This window comes from Seriola dumerili, unplaced genomic scaffold (genome assembly GCF_002260705.1).
Source record: "Seriola dumerili isolate Sdu_G_001 unplaced genomic scaffold, Sdu_1.0 BDQW01000074.1, whole genome shotgun sequence".
Taxonomy (NCBI): domain Eukaryota; kingdom Metazoa; phylum Chordata; class Actinopteri; order Carangiformes; family Carangidae; genus Seriola; species Seriola dumerili.
Window position 1 is genome coordinate 311523 of NW_019174329.1, and position 18169 is coordinate 329691.

The 18169-nt window shown below is 42.7% G+C and overlaps 1 protein-coding gene across 1 annotated transcript in view; it reads right to left on the reverse strand.

The window, feature by feature from the left end:
- LOC111220813 (collagen alpha-1(V) chain-like) overlaps positions 1–18169 on the reverse strand; it is a 73486-nt gene that overhangs the window by 52119 nt on the left and 3198 nt on the right. The window contains exon 2 of the mRNA XM_022744043.1: positions 4845–5012. Coding sequence (XP_022599764.1) covers positions 4845–5012 — 168 coding nt within the window. The remainder of the gene's footprint in view (positions 1–4844; positions 5013–18169) is intronic.

Sequence of the window (18169 nt, forward strand, 5' to 3'; positions counted from 1 at the left end):
AAAGAAATTATCCATTCACTTTATTCCTTCTCCTTCTTACTCAGTCAGCATCTGGGGGTCTGTCTGCCTTCCTGCCCTGTCTTCCTGCATTCTCTATCATTCTTTCATTAATGCCAGGCACCGAATCACATCATGCGGAGAGCACATGCCTTGGCAGTGCGCTCCCTCAGGAATTTACCTTGGCATCATATGAGAAACATTGCCTTTTAATTTGACAGAGTGCGTCGACAGGAGCGGCAGAAAGCAGGAGAGGCAGAACATGAGAAAAGAGGGGAGACAGATGAGAAGAGACAACCCTTCGAAAACCTTTCTTGTACGGAAGAGTTGATGAGGAAGACAGATACATGATAACCTTGGCAGGGAGAATATGAAATGAAGTGTTACTGTAGGATGTTAGAGAAAAAATGCCAGAGAAAAGAGAGCAATGAGGCAGCGTTTGTCACTACGTCCGTCTTCGGCAGAGACAACGAGTCAGCGCTGGCTCAGGGCAGGCTGTTTGTGTGGAGGTCAAGGGTCAGGTGATGGGGCAAAAGGTAGAAGAAAAAGAGAGAGCAGGAGAGAGAGGGGAGGGGGGGAGCCAAAAGGAGTAAGAATGGTTTATTTTCAAATTCAAAGTACTGTTTTTGAAATTGGAACTAAAAAATTAAACTGTTCTCTGAATGTTAAGTAGCGTTTACACAGCGAGGGTTCTCATTTTGTGGACTCGTGTTTACGTGTCTGTGCTCCTGCCATCATCCACGAGGACTGAGACGCCCTCAGAGAATCTCCATCATAACGCTGAGAAGGGAGGAGGGAGAGGGATGAAAGACGGAGGTTTAACAAAAACTGAATTGATGGACGAGAGAGAGAGAGAGAGAGAGCGAGAGAGAGAGAGAGAGAGAGAGGGGGAAAAAGAATAAATGAGCACCCTTCCCTCACTCTCTCCTCGGGGAGCTTATAACCAATGGAAAGGGGTGTGAGGAGGGGTGGGGGTGGGTGGGGGGGTCGTTTCAGAAAAGCTCGGGTTTCTCTGGAATGTGTCTCTCAAACTGCTACTTCAGGCCAACCAGATGAGAGATAACTCATTCCTCATTTAGTGTGTCTGTTGTGTGTGTGTGTGTGTGTGTGTGTGTGTGTGTGTGTGTGTGTGTGTGTGTGTGTGTGTGAACATGGTGGGAATGGAAAGGCTGCGGTGCCAGAAGTCCTGGGACTTTACACTGGCAGCCACCATCATCAGTATCAGACTTAAAAAGGTCTGGGAAAGTCAAAGACAAACCCAGACATCTCAACCAGCCAATCACTTTCCTCCGGGTTAAAGACCCAATTAAAGCTGCCGTCTTTTGATAAGATAATATGATACAGCTAGCTTCTGTTTTCTTGTGGAAAGATCTGTGGTAGAACTATCAGCACTGATAGTGAGAGGGCTTATTTACATTTATTTATAAGTTAAATAAATATTATAGTTAATTTGCCCCCGTGCTGCTACCATTAGACATCTACACTCTAAGAGCACCTGAAAAGTCAGGGAGGGAGGGGCAGAGTCCCCTCTACCGCCTGTCAGTGCACATACAGGCAGCTAAATGGGGTAGAAAGTCTCGCGTCCTGTAATTGGTCATTCAGTCATCACTGTGTCCAAATCCCTCCTTCTGTATGAGACGAGCAACATTCCAGCGGGATTGCACGCTGCTGCAGAGAAAGTGTACCTGTCTGTTGGAAACAGAAAGGGTGGTGAGGAAGATGGATGTGCAGTGCAGGCAGGTGAGCGACCCTGAGTGTAAACGGCTCTAATGGAGAGGTTGGACCCAGGTTGGGCCCAAAATAATGCGACTAAAAAGTCTGTAGCATATGATTTTTTGGGGGTTTTTTTTGTCCAAAATTAGAAAGTTTTTTTATATGTCACTTATATTATGTGCAAAAAAAACATACAATTTTAGAAAACATCAATAAGAGAAGCTACTTATTATCAATAATCCACCGCTGACATGTTATTACGTCACTGATGTCACTAAACTCAGCTTCACCTCTCATTGCCAGATGCCAACAGCATATGATTCAAGGGTTATAAACTTTTTTCTAACTATGGCCATAATAATTACCAAATGACTGGTTATTCGATGTCAGCAAAATCGTATGATATGACCCTATTACTGTCATATTGAATCTCATAATTTTAAACACTGATAAATAATCTTTTATTGTTTTGTAAAAAAAAAAAAAAAAGAAAAAAAAAGGAATTCTTTGGTGTTGTGCATCTATAAAGTCTCAAGTAATAAACCAAAATTACAGGCTATTACTGTCCAAATGAAGTGATAATATGCATGTGGCATTGGGATATTTTTCTAAGATCATAGAGTTAATATACTTTGTCACTCCTGAGCCATGTTAGCAAACAACAAGCAACCTCTGCTGCTTTGACAGCCTGTGATCTTAGCCTGGCCAGTTGGATTTCTCTGTACGCTGCAGCTGAAGCCCCTGATCGAATGGCCAGTGCCACCTAGCCACAGCAGTCCAGACTACAAGTACACATGCCAAGTCTCAGCTAACCCCATCCGGAGAGGAGAGGTATGAGCAGCTGCATCCTTCTTTCCTTGCTGTCTGTGCTAACGCTGGCTCACGGCCATTATGGCACATACCGAAGACAGAGGGCAAAGAAAACGCCTCTGCATTAACATCAGGTTGCCAGAGCTACAGCCAGAGATCTGTGGCTCTTTGAATCTGTATATATGTACTCATACATGCCGCATCTCACGGATTAAGACTATTGAGAGACGGGAAGTGTGTGGTATACAAGTTAAAGATGGTCGACAGCCCCACCTCCCCGTTTCCTCGCTTCTTATTCACATAAATAAAGGTAAGAAAGGCCTCTTCTGTTTTCAGAGCCTCTGTAGTTTCAAATGAATCATCTCTTCCAAATGTTTGCCTAATGATCGCATGTCTGCACTTGCTCTTTTCCAACACATCATCACAGACAGTCTGTGGTTATGGGGTCACGGGCCAGTGTGCGCTCTCGATTCGGAGCTACTGTGGGGTTTTTTATTACACACATTATAGTCATAACAGAATAGGGCTTTGTTTACATGCCTTTGTTTTTTTTTTTTTTCATTTTTTTCTACGTGTGATATTTCTTTTTTCCACCTTTAGGAGGCAGTCTGCTGTGCTGATCATTTCTGAACCTCCAGGCTTCGGGCCAAAGTCATAACTCAGTAGCAAACTTAGTTAAGGGGTGGGGTGGGGGAGATGGATAAAATGATCTCACAAGTTCAGCTGCCTTCTGGAATATATTAGCTGTACATTCTCCTAATGTTGAGGTGAGAGAGGGACCACATCACACATACTTATACAAGCATTTTAAAGGCCTTCAAGCCACAGGCAGCTACTTATTCTCTTTGCACCTTAAAGAGTACGTGGTGCCTGTTATGAACTCAGCCAAGTCGGTTTGTTTTATGTAGACTGTTATTTCGGATGATCCGCAGTAGCGTGTGTGTAATTAAAGAACGCGTGTCCAAAACAGAGACTCTCGTGGGCACCGCTGTCACACAGCTTCAAAGTGAGCAGTATTTGTTTGATTGGAGAGCATGATAGGGCATGCAGAGCCACAGGAGCCCTGTGGCTGCTGCTTTAAGCCCCAAAGAAGAGCCATGACATGGATCAAAGGTCCACTAAGGCCAGTGCAACGTCTGAGAGGACCATGAATGGGGCTGTCATCCAATCTAAGCACTGAGGAAGATTAGCTCACAGGAAGGGTTATTATTTCTCTCTCTTTTCTGCATCTAGACCACATCACTGTTTGTTTGGTTTTTTTCTTTTTTTGCTTTTTAAGCTGCAGAGAGACCAATCACAAATGTAGAAATTGGTTGTCTAGGTCACAGAGTTATGGTTTTAAATTTCCGTACTGCATGAGGTAAAAAAAAGGAGTACATAGAGACGGGGAGCTTAGTGTGTCTCAGAAGACCGAGTTTAGACGAAATAGAAAGAGAGAGAGAGCGCTGTGAGGCGGCAGCAGTCTAGAAGAAATGATAGAGGGAAAAATTATGGCGCTTGAGGGAAAATAAAGAGAGAAGGAGGGAGAGGAGATGAGAGAGAGGAAAGTGCGACTGCAGCACACACCATAGAGCAGTAACCCAGAGCCACGTCAGCACAATAGAACAAGGCAAAAGTGGAACCCCAGACCTCCCCTCCCCTCCAACCACCGCTATCTTCACTGCTTTTCCACTGTTCAGCCCCTCCTACTACATCACACATTACAGGGCTGCACTTCTGATTCATCTGCTGTGTGTGTTAGCATGCATTATCTTTAGTTTTTTTTCAACAGGGCTAACTCAGTTGCTTCTTTACAAGAACAGGGCTGACAGTAAAAGTATATATATATATATGTGTGTGTGTGTTTCAGTGAGGGGTAAACAGGGGAGTGAAAGATGAGACACATGCAGGGGTCGGCATGCCCTGCCTTAAAATCCCATAAACTAAAGGTAGAGTTGACATAAACAATCAAGTTATGGGGGCTAATAAAACTTCTACCTGGAGGGGTGGGGGAAAGGGAAAGGAATTGACTTAGGTGGGAAAAAATGCAAATTGCTTTCCAGCCATGTTTAAAAGTTTTACCTCCAGTTTACTACGATGTGGAGCACAAGGCCATAAAGCTGACCAGATGGCAAGAGACATACTTGTGAGATAAGTTAAAGATCTTGGAAAAGCCACAACATCTGTCACAGCATAGAAATATGAAGTTAAAATTGGACTTGAATGGGCCTCGAGGCTTTTGCACTGCTTCATTTTGACGTCCAAAGAGAAACGTTAAAAAGAAAAAGGGGGGGGTGTTAGTACTTGGAGGTGGAGAGATACAGTGTGTCGGGTCAGATACTCACCTGGATACAGCTGTTTGGTGGGGGCGCTGAGCTGGGCGTCTTTGGATACTCTGTAAGCCACGTCGGGTCCTTGTGTTGACCTCCGATGTGAGCAGAAACCCGTTGTTTTTGTAACACCCTCAGGTAAACTGTGAAAATCTAAAATCTTCAAGAGGTCTGCTGGTTCCGCTACGGAGAGAAAAAAAAGAGACACATAAAAGAAAAGAAAAAAAGGAGGTTAGATTTTTTTAAATGGATTGAAATAGCACATATATAAATATTGTTTATACAAAGCATATATAGATACGGCCCAGTCCACTATTTCTGCATATTAAATAAGCCTTAATTATGGCCAATTCTTTTTACCATTCCCTCTATTTTCTGTCTTCTGCTGACTCAGAAGCAGTAGTTACTCAGCAGGAAACTTACTGTTGTGGCTCAGAGAAGATTTCTGTTATCCATTTAGGCACCAAACAGAGATGTGCCCGTTTATAGATCGCCATGATCATGGGTTACAGCTGCAGCAAAAACCCATTCTTCCATCCATCTCCCTGCGATGCTAAATCTACCGCTGCCTCCCCTCGGCCACAACCGTGCAATTAGCACACTTTCAGGCCGGTCGCCCCGGCTGTAATCAGGCCACCACAGAAGTACACTGGGTCAGGACAACGTGACATGGGGTTTGACCCTGGACCGCACCCTCGCATGCCAAAACCACCCAGGACAAACAGCTGTTCCTGCAGCCAGATGCACACATAACAAGCTCTCACAATGAGACACATTAGCATCCAGAAAAAGGACGCTGGGTCGCGTCTATAGGGACAGTCACATAAGGACAGTGGGTGTCAGGGTGTTTTAGAGGAGGACAAACACTGAAGTGGGGAAGCAAACTAAACAGAGGACGACAGGAGGATTTTATGGCACCAGAGTTTAAGAACTCTAAGACTAAGACAATAGCAAGCATGCTGCGGTATTCTCCTGAGCGCATTTTTGTGTTGTTATGTGAATGTGGAGCGTCAAAGGCAAACCCTCGGCCAAGTATAAAAGCCTGCGCACACACCCACACACAGGTACAGCAGCCCTAGTGTCATAGTCATAAAGACCACACACAACGTTCAATAGCCCCATCCGTCTGAGAGTGAAAGGGCTGCTGGGAAAAAGCGGAAAGGCGACTGGGCAGAGCAAAAAAAAAAAAAAAAAAAGTGTTTGTACATTCTGCATTGCCCTGCAACAACCTGCAGCTGGATGTGATTACACATGAGTCACGTGCAGCACAGATCAATTTAAAAAAAAAAAAAAATCATTCTTAAACAGAGGTTTCCTTTAAGAGCATTTTGGCTGCACGTGTTCCTCCACAGCTGTGCAGGGATTGTGGGAAAAAAAGAGAAAAAAAAACTTCCTCCTCCTCAGCTGAAGTCTGCTTGAATGTCTCATACATTATCGTTCAATCAAAAAGACAAACAGTCAGCTAATGAAAGTTTACTGGGGGGATTTAAAAGAAGATCTGCTTAAAACTAACAAACCATCTGCCTGACAACAACCAAGAAACACAATCTCTAAAACAACAACGTTTTACAGCGCAGACATCAGGCATGGAGTAACTTCACGCCATCGCTCAACAAATGAAGACATAAACACACTTTATAACAGTTTATACCTGTCTAGACAATTTCAAGTAGAAAATACGGGATGCGAGTTTGATAAATGTGGTGATTTCCAAGTCGGGATGTTCTCATCTCACGTCAGTCTTTCTATCTCTCTCCTCCTTGAGCCAGCTGCCTCTTCTTGTTCATGGAGAAAGTTTATTATCCAATCCTTAACTCTGTCATCATTTTTCTACAAATGTGAATCAGCAGAATGTGACATCGCTTTGGGGGCATATCAAAGCAGAGGCAGGGGGGATTTATAACAGCAGTTCATTTCAGAGAATACACTAATCCGAGCACCACACCCAAGTGTTTCTAAAGCCACTACATAGATAAATAGTCATATTCCTAGAAGTGCATACCACAGGATGACAGAGCCTCTAAGCAGGTGAAGGGCCTAAATAAAAAGACAGCTTTGTCTGTCATCAACTCATAATGAAGACACAGACAGAAACTCAGCCACCGGCCAGAAAACGTCCATCATTCACCATGATGACAGAGGTTCGTTTAATGAGCCTGTCAGTGGGAGCTCAGCGACAGCAGAATAACTGTCAGTGATGGGAAAGTTCATACAAATGCCCTGATTAGTCGGCCATTAATCAAAATGGCAGATCAGTCGTTATCATTTATTGGTCTACAAGAGGGAGATTGTAAGACAAGGTCACAACCGAGTATAAGGCTAAACGATTTGTGGTCAGCGTGCAACACTGAGCGGCTAGATGACATAATGTGCTGATTAGCATATTTGTGAGGTTATCTCGTCATATCTGCATTATGCCTGGTGTCAGCTGGTTTCACGCCATTTATCCGTTCGCTTCTCTCCTACTTCCTGTGCTCACGTATACAGTATTCTAATAGTCGAATTCACAATATAAGCTGTTCTCGTTTACATTTTTTTTCCCGTTTCTGTTGTCACGACAACGGAACAAGTACGAAATAGTGACTGGAACGTGGCTCATTAAGACATGATATGTTAGATATGTTAACCAGCACTCGCTTCCAATTCTGCTGCTGCTAAAATCCTCAACAATCCGACCGTCTTCAACAGAAAAATGCTAATGTTTATCCAAAAAGTTGCTAGGTTTTGCCGCTAGGTGCTTTGTTGAAAAAAATTCACACTGGTTGCACTGGTTGCTTAGGAACTGAGGCATTCAGGGGCATGAATGCCTCCAATAAACTTCTGAAAAGTTTAGTAAATGTTTATGATTCACACTCAGCAGCATGATGCATGAAGCTGAAGGCACTGAAGCACAGGGACTCTACAGCATATGAGCTGTAGCACTGCTTCACGCATCAAACCTGCGACAGACCGTAAACTGCTTCTAGAAACTGTTTCTAACTGTCTAGGAAAACTTCTCTGAAGTATATTGTAGGACCCTGAACACCTCTGTTGTTTCTGTCAAACTGATGTTGGGTCAGAGATATGGAAGAACTATTAGGAAATCATCTGTAGTTATTCTCATAAATTGGGGTGTAAAGTCTCTTTAGAAAATTATGCTGTTCAGAAACAACAGCTAAATCTTTCTATTCACTCCACTCTTGCAGTCTAGAAATTGCTACGTGTAGTTTAAAGGTTTCTTTACCGTCTGTATCAGCATCTGTATTTGTTTCAGAAATTTTCAAAATGAGCAAAACAATCCAGCTGGATCTTCCCTAAACTCCCAATCAGTTTCTGTGGGATAGACACAGGGAGCTGCTGTCTCTCAGCCACTAATATAACTGCAGTTAATAACACATAAAAGTGACACAGCAAGAATTTTCATTTATTACCATTTTTAACAAGGGCCATGGTTAACTGAAGGCAAAACTCACCGTCCTCTGCCTTTTTCTGCCCCAGACAACCACAAATGTTCCCTGTAAAATCCACAACAGTCTGCTTTGACACTACAGTAATTCCCTCTAACCTGCCAACATCCTGCAGCACATTATCCCAGGGGCTATAGATCAATTGATCACTGACAGTTGCACAGAAGCAGCCCATACAAGGACTGGAATGGGCATAACTGTCCTACTGTTAAAACAGGGGCCACTGTATAAATGATGGAGCTTGCATGAGGGGTCAGATTAAACGCAAGCTACAGTATTAAAGTCGTCTACTACTACGTTCATTAGGAGTTTGTCTGAGATTCTCAGACTGTTGTAACCAACCAGTCGTAGCATCCCATTTTCCATCTCCTCTTAATTCATCTTTGTCTAGCCTCTTCCTACCGTACAGTCACTCCAGCACCTTATATGGACATGCCCTGCTGCTAGGCACTGTGCCGATGACAGGTACAAACACACACTTCAAATCTTACCTCATAGAATCAAGCTAATAAAAATCATATCCCTCCTTGTTATACTCATATAGAGATAATCCCGCAAACATGTCTTCAAACCAGAATGTGTAAACACACACACACAAACAAACTACCTCCACTTATCCAACAAGCCACAGCCATTTTATTAGTTTACAGGTGACAACAACACAGACACAGCGATGAATCATTCGAAGAAGTTCCTCTGGGCTACCAGCAGCCTACACTCACCATGCATCATAACAATATGGATGTCATAACAGCAATAACAACATCATAATAACAGCCCTCCCAGAACCGCAAGGGAAGAGGAAAAAGTGGGGGAAGTCTGTAAGGATCATCCAATCGATGCTAACCGTGTCACGACCCTTGATGCAGAGTGTTGCTTTTGCTAATCCACAATGACACAAACTAATCCCATGAATTTCAGCAGCTTTTCTTTTTTGTTCTGGGAAGGAAACAATTGTCATCAGGATTCCCCCTCATCCCTTACACTCTTTCCCTCCATCAATCAGTCTGTTCCACTTTCTCATTTCTGCGTATGTTACTCATTCTTTTTTTCATCCAACTTTTTCATTCAAGGATCTCAAAGCGACTGCGGGGCCTCTTCTTGGCTTACCTGGAGGTGAGCCAGGTGCAGAGGTGCCAATTAGCAGCTGACAGGAAAAGAGGTGGAAGGTGAAGGGATAGCAACAACTACAAAACCACAGATCGATGGAAAACCAATCTGAGAAAACAGCTTTTCCAATAAAGCGATGATTCAGCTAATGCAAAGAGCAAAAAAAAAAAAAGGCAGTAAGACGAGCAGTTCAGAGAGTTACAAACGCAAACATTATCAACTCTCTTTCCCTCCCTCTTCAACATATTCTCACACACCTTCATTCATGGATTTCTGTCACCGGCACTCGACCTTCCAGCGGAAGTCCGTCCTGACCACATCCTAAGCCGCATGTATTGGGTCTACGTCCCACCTTGTTAAGCTGAGATGTTTACCCACTTAACATGGCGGTTCCCTCGAGAGACCAACACCTCTGGCACAAGATGCTAAAAATACTTTTCCCTCTGACCACAGCCCCTCACATCCTCGAGGCAGGTTCCCCCACACATACACAGAAACTGTTTATATGACACGGTCTTGTGTACATTTGCGCACCGCCGGCACTGCCGCCCGTCCTCTGCTGCTTTCACCGCTTTCATGCAGCGGAACATGACACAAAAAAAGCAAACACAGTAAATACAGAGCATCATTTCACCTTTGCTGCTCTTTAGATGCTTTTTTATTTGAAACTAAAACATCTTCTTTCCTTTCCTCTCAGTCTTTCCATATATTACCTGTTGTAACACACTGGGGCATTATTCCACACGTTAGCAATGCCTCCATCATCTGCAGCCTCAGCATTTATCCACAGGTAAATGCATTTACAGACACAAATGCATGACGCTACAAGCAAAGACATAACTTGTTAATGGCCCTCTCTTGCATGTAATGGGTATAAAGTATACACTTCAGTTAGGGTTTTTTCCACGCCATATGCACAGTGGAAAATTGTAAGTGTAATGTACAAATTAGTGTGCAAAGAGCTGTATCTTTGATGTGATGTGCTAAAAGAGGAGTGGTTCACTTTGTTTTAAACCTTTTATGGGTTTGTTTGTCAGACATGGGCTGGATGAAGTTACAGCACAGTAAAGAATAATGAATTCGTAAAAAGTATATAGTAAAAGTGTGAATTACTTTTAAAAAAAAAAAAGAAAAAGAAAAAGAAAACCTACTATATTACAGCTGACTGTTACAGAGAAAAGTGGGCATGGTGTGCTTTTACAAGTGTCTTCCCCTCCCTGCCGTCTTTCTACCTTTTTTCTCTCTTTCTCTGAACAGTAGCTTGAGTGCCAGATTCATAATCCTGCTCTCGGCTCAGTGCCAAGACTGTGGTGGATCCCATTCCCCTAACCTATCCATCTACCCTTGATTTCCACAAATGCACACGTACATATACACACACACGCTCTGTAACAACACTTACTGACTCCAGACGACACCATTTCATTTGACAGGAGGAGGGGTGCCGAACCAGTGAATTAGGACTTTTTCATGGTGGGGGAGTGGGTGAGTGGGTGGTGGTGGGGGGATTAACATTCTTCCCTCTTTCACTGCCCCCCCCCCCCATCCTCCTCCTGCTCCTCTAGCCCTTCCTGAAGTGAGGCCTGACTCTCCAGGCACATGCTTGACCTGGCGCTGAGGACAAGGAGTAATTAGCAGCCATAAAGAGGACCCTGCCTCTCTTGGAAACCAGCACAGCCAAAAACAAGAATGTCCAATGAGAGACTTCCCCCTCCTAGAGCGCTTCACAGACCGGGAGGGTGTAAGAGTTTTTTTTTTTATTTTTTTTTTTTATAATTTCACCTGATTGTTATAAAACTTTAACTGAAGGCAACTGTTGTGAAGCTGGAGCCTCACTGTGAATACAGCAGGTTACAATTAAAGCTCTGACTTTAATTACTTAAAGCGAGACTATGTAACTTTTAAAAGTAGTTAAGACATTCTTCTTCTACCAAATTAAAAGTGGAATTCATAAGCAATAAAAAGCACTCTTGCTCATTTCAGTGCACTCAGTGGTTTTGCAGCTAGAGCCAGCGTGACCGGGACCTCATGCTGGGTAATGCTAGCTAATGTTAGCAAGCCTTAGGTTGGTATTACTGTGTAACTGACTCTCATTTAAAGCATGTATCATCATCCCATATTTTAATATCAATCATGTCCCACTGTAGTCACAGCAAAACACAGCAAAAGTTATAAATGCTTCCTTCAGCATAAAACATCAGGAGGGTCTCACCCAGTAAATTGCTCAGCTGAGGCGGTAAGCCACCTGGATCCAAACACAAGGCCTAAGAATGACTAATGCTCATTAAATACATGGCGGTTGCAATGTGAATTAGTTCCTTTCTCCCTTAAAGGTAAATGTTTTATCTCATAAAAGTGTTTCAACCTCTATCAAGGTTGTGTATGTGGTCTCTGTTTCAGGCGTGGCAGCCCACCTCTGTGATCAAACGGCGGGAAGCCTCGATTCAAGCACATCTCTGGCATAATACTAAAGCATCAAGGTATCTGGGCCAAGAACAGGGAAACAAAAAGACACGTCCATCAACACTGACCTTAACTTGTTGCGTCTGGCTTTCATGTGACCAGACCTGGGACTCATACTGCAGGTATTAGGCTTGCTAGATTGAACACACACACACACACACACACACACACACACACAGACTGCGTGGAGCTCCTGTGCGAGAACACACATTCACTGCAGCACATGAGTAAACTAATGCAAGCACAAGCCTGAACGAGATTGTCAATTAGCAAGGTGGCAAGCAATCATTCACACCTCCACACCTCGGCTTAATTAAACCTACTGACTGCTTAACCACTGTCAGACTTCTTGGCAATCACACCTCCTCTACACACTTCGAAGTGAGGCTCAAACTGAGGTTCAAGTTGCACCAACGTGCACAACATACTGTGACCTACTCACACACAAGGCGTACAAATGTAAATGCATCACGCTAAAGTGGCTGTTAAATATGTTATATTTTAGCTGTAAAATCCTACCATGGGCTGAGTAATCATAAGTCCAACAGAAAACATGTTTTTGTCAATAATGATAAAAATGAAAGGTTAAAGACATTAATATTCAAATGCAATCACAGCTCCTTGAGAGGATGTGATTCGATGAGAGGAGATGGTGTAAAGTGAGATTCCCACATTCTGCCTGAATGTAATAGCAATGAAAGACGCTCTTGTTCAGTTTAATACACACAGAGGTTTTGCTACTAAAGTCTTACCTGGCCTGGTATTACCAGAAGCTTATGGTGGCTAATGTTAGCTAATGTTTGCAAACTGTAGATAGATATTGCTGTGTAGCATCAGTGAGCCAGTTCATTGACTTTACAACTCGTCTATTAGCGCTTGTGGCTACAATTCAACAAGGGCTACACAGCCTAACTCTGAATATGCTAAGCTATTAGCATTAGCATTAGCAATCGTCATGTTGTCAGCATGCCAGCTGGTGAATAGTTTCATTCGAAAATTGAGTTTCATTTCATTGGCCAACTTTAATCCAGACTTCTCAGGACACTGACCCAGTGACCTCAGCTGAGAGCTGCACGTGAAAGCAGCAGCGGGGCAGGAAGGAAGAGGGAGAGGAAGAAATGAGAGGAGCAAAATCTTTTTGTTTATACCCTTAATGTCCTCCATTTCCCTGGTGATGATCAGCCCATTCTGATGTTAATCATGAGATACTTAGCCCCAGACTGTAATTGCAAAATGACAGGAAACACTGAAAAATGACAGTCAAGAGAGAAAGTCAGACTCACAAAAATCCAACCCAGAATCTGCAGATGTAGTCCTGCATATTCACACCTATGCCCAGAGATGTGCTGTCTCTCTCACTCGCACAAGAACACAAGCACTCAGACCTGAAAGACGATCCAAAGAACAGAGAGTTTTTCTGACCACAGCTTCTCTTGTGTACTCTGTGGATCAGCGCTTTAGCCGTACTCTTATGGCTTTAACAGGGGGAATACCAGATGGTTTACTTCACTGTCTCCATGCTGCAGCTCACAGCGGCGGAGATAAATCACCGTCTGACCGTCCGCCACAGACGAAGATGGAAAAACTGAGTCAAGATTCCCATTTTACACCAAGAAGCTACAGGAGCGGCACTTTTCAGGCACGAGTGATCGCCTGTTATCTCTGCCTTTTTTCATCTCTTCTTCCATCCTTTGTAGCTTTGTCTTTTTCTGCACCAGCTTTTATTTTCTAACCTCCATTAGCAATTTTATTTCCCTCTGCCTATTTTATCTTTTCCTGCATTGAGGCCTTTCCCTCATTCTGTCTAGAAATCTATGATAAAAGAGAGCCCTGCAGCGCCGACATTACAAAGCCATTTCCTCTCACCCAGCCTCACAGATAACCATTATTCCAGCTCCAACACACTGACACAAAACAATGAAACTGAATCTAATAAATATAAAAAATCCTGTACAATAATGAATCTTTTCCCATTTGGTATGGGCTATCCAGCACTGACAAGTCAAATACTTCCAACGCTGAGGTGTTTTGCCTCTTAGCTAATGATGGGAATCGATACATCATCATTTTTTATGTTTTCTCACAAAGGAAGAGTTTCATCATCATTAATGACCCACAAACAAATGCACCCAGCCCACATAATCAAGATGTGGATACTAATATACTAATATATGATCTTTTAGAAGTAATGCTTAAATTAGAAGAGGGTATCAATGGATACTGACAACTTGAGACAAAAAGGAAGTAGATGAACGTCATGCATCATAATCAGCATCATTTCAAGATGCATACAGACTCTTTATGTTGACAGTGTCTAAAAGGAGAGGAAATCAGAAACAGGATGAACAGAGGTAAAAGAAAATAAATCACGGCACAGCTTCAGTGAGGTGTGGAGAGAGTGATAAAAGAGGAAAATGGAAAAAAAACAAAACAAAAGGAAGGTTATGTTCTTACGATGGTGATAACACGAACACTGTACAACTGTAGCCTGGGGAAGGGGAAGCTTGCCATCTCAGGTTAGTGCCAAATAAGCTGCCAACCATCAGTTCATCTCCTCCTGACACTTTAACCAGTGTCAAACTTGAGCAACATCAACCCTGTGGGTGAACAGACGTTACTGTGCGAGTGAACTCCCCGACCCGCGGTGGGCTGCGTTATACCTGAGTCAAAATCAAAATCAGCTACACGCCCTCCCGGTTTAAGTGAAATGTTTTTTGTAAAATGAAAAAAAAAAATTGTTTTGCCAATAATGTCTCATGAGGAATCTTAATAACTGCCTGGATTCTGTTTCCTGGCAACATTTATTTTTGGTTCTTTTGAATGTTGAACCAGAACCACAGTCTTTCCCTTAAACTTTACCAAGTGCTGTGTGTAAACATAATCATAGGGAAAACAAAAAATGATTATGTTTAGTGCCAATATTTTGCGACTTGGCAGACAATGTGAATTTACTGTTGCAAATAAGTGCCACATTAACATCCTTTCTAGGGTTCCTCGAACGCTCATTCGTGCTGGCACGGAGTGGTTTCTTCATCTGTCTGACATATTTCCTTTAGCTTGCTTCAGCGCACACACTAGTGTTTGCGGTCGAACTTTGGCTTGTTGCAACAAAACCAAATGAATTAAGTTGGCTTGATTACAAAATATAGTTTTATTGTCGCCTTTTCCATTCCAGCTCTTACTAATTTCATCACCTAATAAAGTAAAAATAGAATACATCTGACTGCAGTGGGAGTGACCAGAAACCATTGTATTTCCCCCAGCAGGAAAAAATGCTTACACTCAGTGTTTCTGCTGCCCAGGCTGTGGCTAAGCTCCGGCTCGGGAAGGGGGAATGGGGTTGGAAAGGATGAGTCATACATTGCTTTCCATGCTCAATGATTATAATGCCCCATTACAGAGAAAAGCACTGTTTCCCAGCTCAAATGAAAAAACTCGGCTTTTGAGCCTGGACCAGACTTAACTTTTCACTCGGCCCGGCCACGCACTACATACAAAGCATACTGTTAAAAATCAACTGGAGGAGTGGGCGCCGTGATGCATCCTAAGGTAGCACATCCAACTTTTACATCACTGATGTAAAAGTGTTGACATTTTAAATACAGCTGCCTCCATTTTGTTCCTTTTTGTCTGTAAGGGAGTAAAGAACACATCGTCCTTTTCTGTTGTAAATTTGGAGCTGAAATGATCCATCTTTGTCTGACTCTCTAGCAGCTATTAAATTTGAGCAAAAAACACCTTTAGAGAAAACCATCTGCAACTGGCTTCAAATCAAGCACACTGTGTCATGAGCACAGAGAACCATTGAGCAGCGCAAAACAATTATTTGACCCTTAATTGGTCTGGAAAGGGAGAGAGGATATACTGTCCAGGATATGGCAAAATAATGCACAATTGGTGCTGCACAAATGATCTCCTTAACTCCGACACAGGGTCAAAAACATGTCCTGCATATTTTTGCTTTATCTCCCATGTTGTTATCAGACATTAGGGCTGATTTACAGAGTCCTTTCCACAAAGCCCGCATTTACAGGCTGAAGTGGCACATGCAATTGCAGGGTCACTGCTTCTCTCCACAGTCCAGCTAACTCAGATTCCTTCCTCAGCGCCATGGCAATAGGCACACACAAGAAGCCACTTTTTCTCACCGCCACTTATCTGACTGAGCAGGACGTGACCTCAGGACTGCCACTTCAAAAGGTGATTAAAAACATGAAAAATTACTGTTACATGTGTGGCTGAGAGATGGTTACCAATGGGAGTGAGTGACGGCATTGTGTCCTGACTTTAAAAGCCTCATGGCTGCCATGTGTAGTACCACAAAGGCACATCTGTGTCAGCCTCTCACTGTGAACAGGCTGCATTAGTTTGATAGGGTATCATTTTTGACAGAGCTTAACAAAACCAACTGTTTCGAAATGAATTCTAATAATAATAATAAGCATTGTCCTTTCATTCAGTCATTTAAAAGGGTGTGAAACTTCTACAGCAACCTTCAGGGCAACCAGCTGTTAGCATTCTGTAAAATCCACGAGTAAAACACACAGGAAGTTTACCAAGGATTCAATCACTTCTATAAGCTTTTATAATTGGCCTCATGAGGGAATTTATACACAGTGACAAAAAGGCAAAATTGACTCAGCCATATAAATTCCTTCAGAAAGAGTTGTCCAGATATAAAGAGACTGTAAATGAAAAACAGCTGTGGACCAGCTGTATGCGACCTTTAACCTTGTCATAAAGTTGGCTCACTCGAACAAAAAAGGACCTTTTAATGACCCTGGATGTGTATGTGCAAACCTGGCTGAAACGCAAGGCACACTGCTATTATTTTTACAAACTCAGCTATAAGGCTGCAGATGTTATTCGATTAGGAATTTTCTCTAAGAACCAGCCCCAGAATGGTGTATTTTCTTTAGAGAAATGCAACAGTACTTTTTTTTTTTCCTTTTTTTCATGGTCCCCTGTTCCACCAAGAATGGGAAGAAAACATCTGGAAGACATTTTTTCTGGCTTTTTAGAGGGCTTAGCAGACAGCACAATGGAACTTATCGAATCCAGATGTGAGGGCGCTCAGAGAAACAGCGAGGCCTTCTCCTGTTTATCTCTTTAAAATGTACATAAGGATAAAACAAATATCAGCTCCTAATACAAAGCATAACTCTTGAATCATGACCATATTTCCTGATTACTTAGCATCCCCTGCTAGTCTTTTCAATACTATTACCATCAGTGATTTTGGCCAAAAATCTAGCCTTGTTTTCATTTGCACAAGGTATTCAAAGAATGTTATTTCAGTATTTTTGATGACTTAAGTCCTCTGCTGAAGTAGGTCCTGGTCCGGTGTGAATGTTTGTTACGGGCGAACACCATCCAAAAGAACTTTTGGTTAATTAATGATAACAAACCAAAGTGAAAAGAGTCAAAACAGATTTTCTAAGACGTGTGAAAAGAGTTCATTGATTGGGGGAACGAAGGCATAAAGGAAACCTTTTGGAGTAGAAGCCAGATTTAGTCTACAGCAGATATGCTGATCATAAAACTACAAAACAACTGTGGTCCCACACTGGGAGGCCAAGGCGTCCTATTACACTTAAATGGATGTTATTTAGTCAGACGCCGGAAAATGTCTGGAAAATCAGTGAATTCAAATTCTGCATGTCAGGCCAAATATGCCAATGAATCCAAGTAAAAAGCCTGAAACACTGAGAAAATGTACGACTACACTCTTGTTATCTTTCTCTTTGACCTCCAATAGTCAGAGGAGAATTTACTGACACAAGGAGCGGTGGAGCTTCGACGGCAAGAATTCCTTTCTTCAGGCAATGAAACTGTAAACCTGACAACGGCAGCAATACGAAAGTCCTGACCTTTACCTCTGAACCCCGACCCCTCTTCTCATTCTTAACCTCCATGTCTTATGGGCCTTCTGTTATTACCACTTTTCACATTATGTTCAAAATGAGGTTTCCTCATTAATGCCAGGGCAAGTTGACCTCCCTGAAGAACTGTGGACTGTAGCTTCACTCACTGCCTCTAATAAAGCTAGACTTACATTCAGTGTGCTGATCCTCCATCTGTGACCTCGGGTTGCTTTGAACTTTTGGTTGGGGACAGTTTGGCAGTGTGCAAAAAATACACTTTGAGAATATGCTGCAATCTTAGAGGCATACCTCAATCCTTTCTCTTTTTAATATTCAGTTTATCAGTGGCTAAAATTCCCTTTTACAATATTAAATGCTATTCTGTGACAGCATTGTAGGCTAACAGGCTAAGCTACATTTCACTGCAGACCAACCAATCATGTTGAGGGTCAGTGCA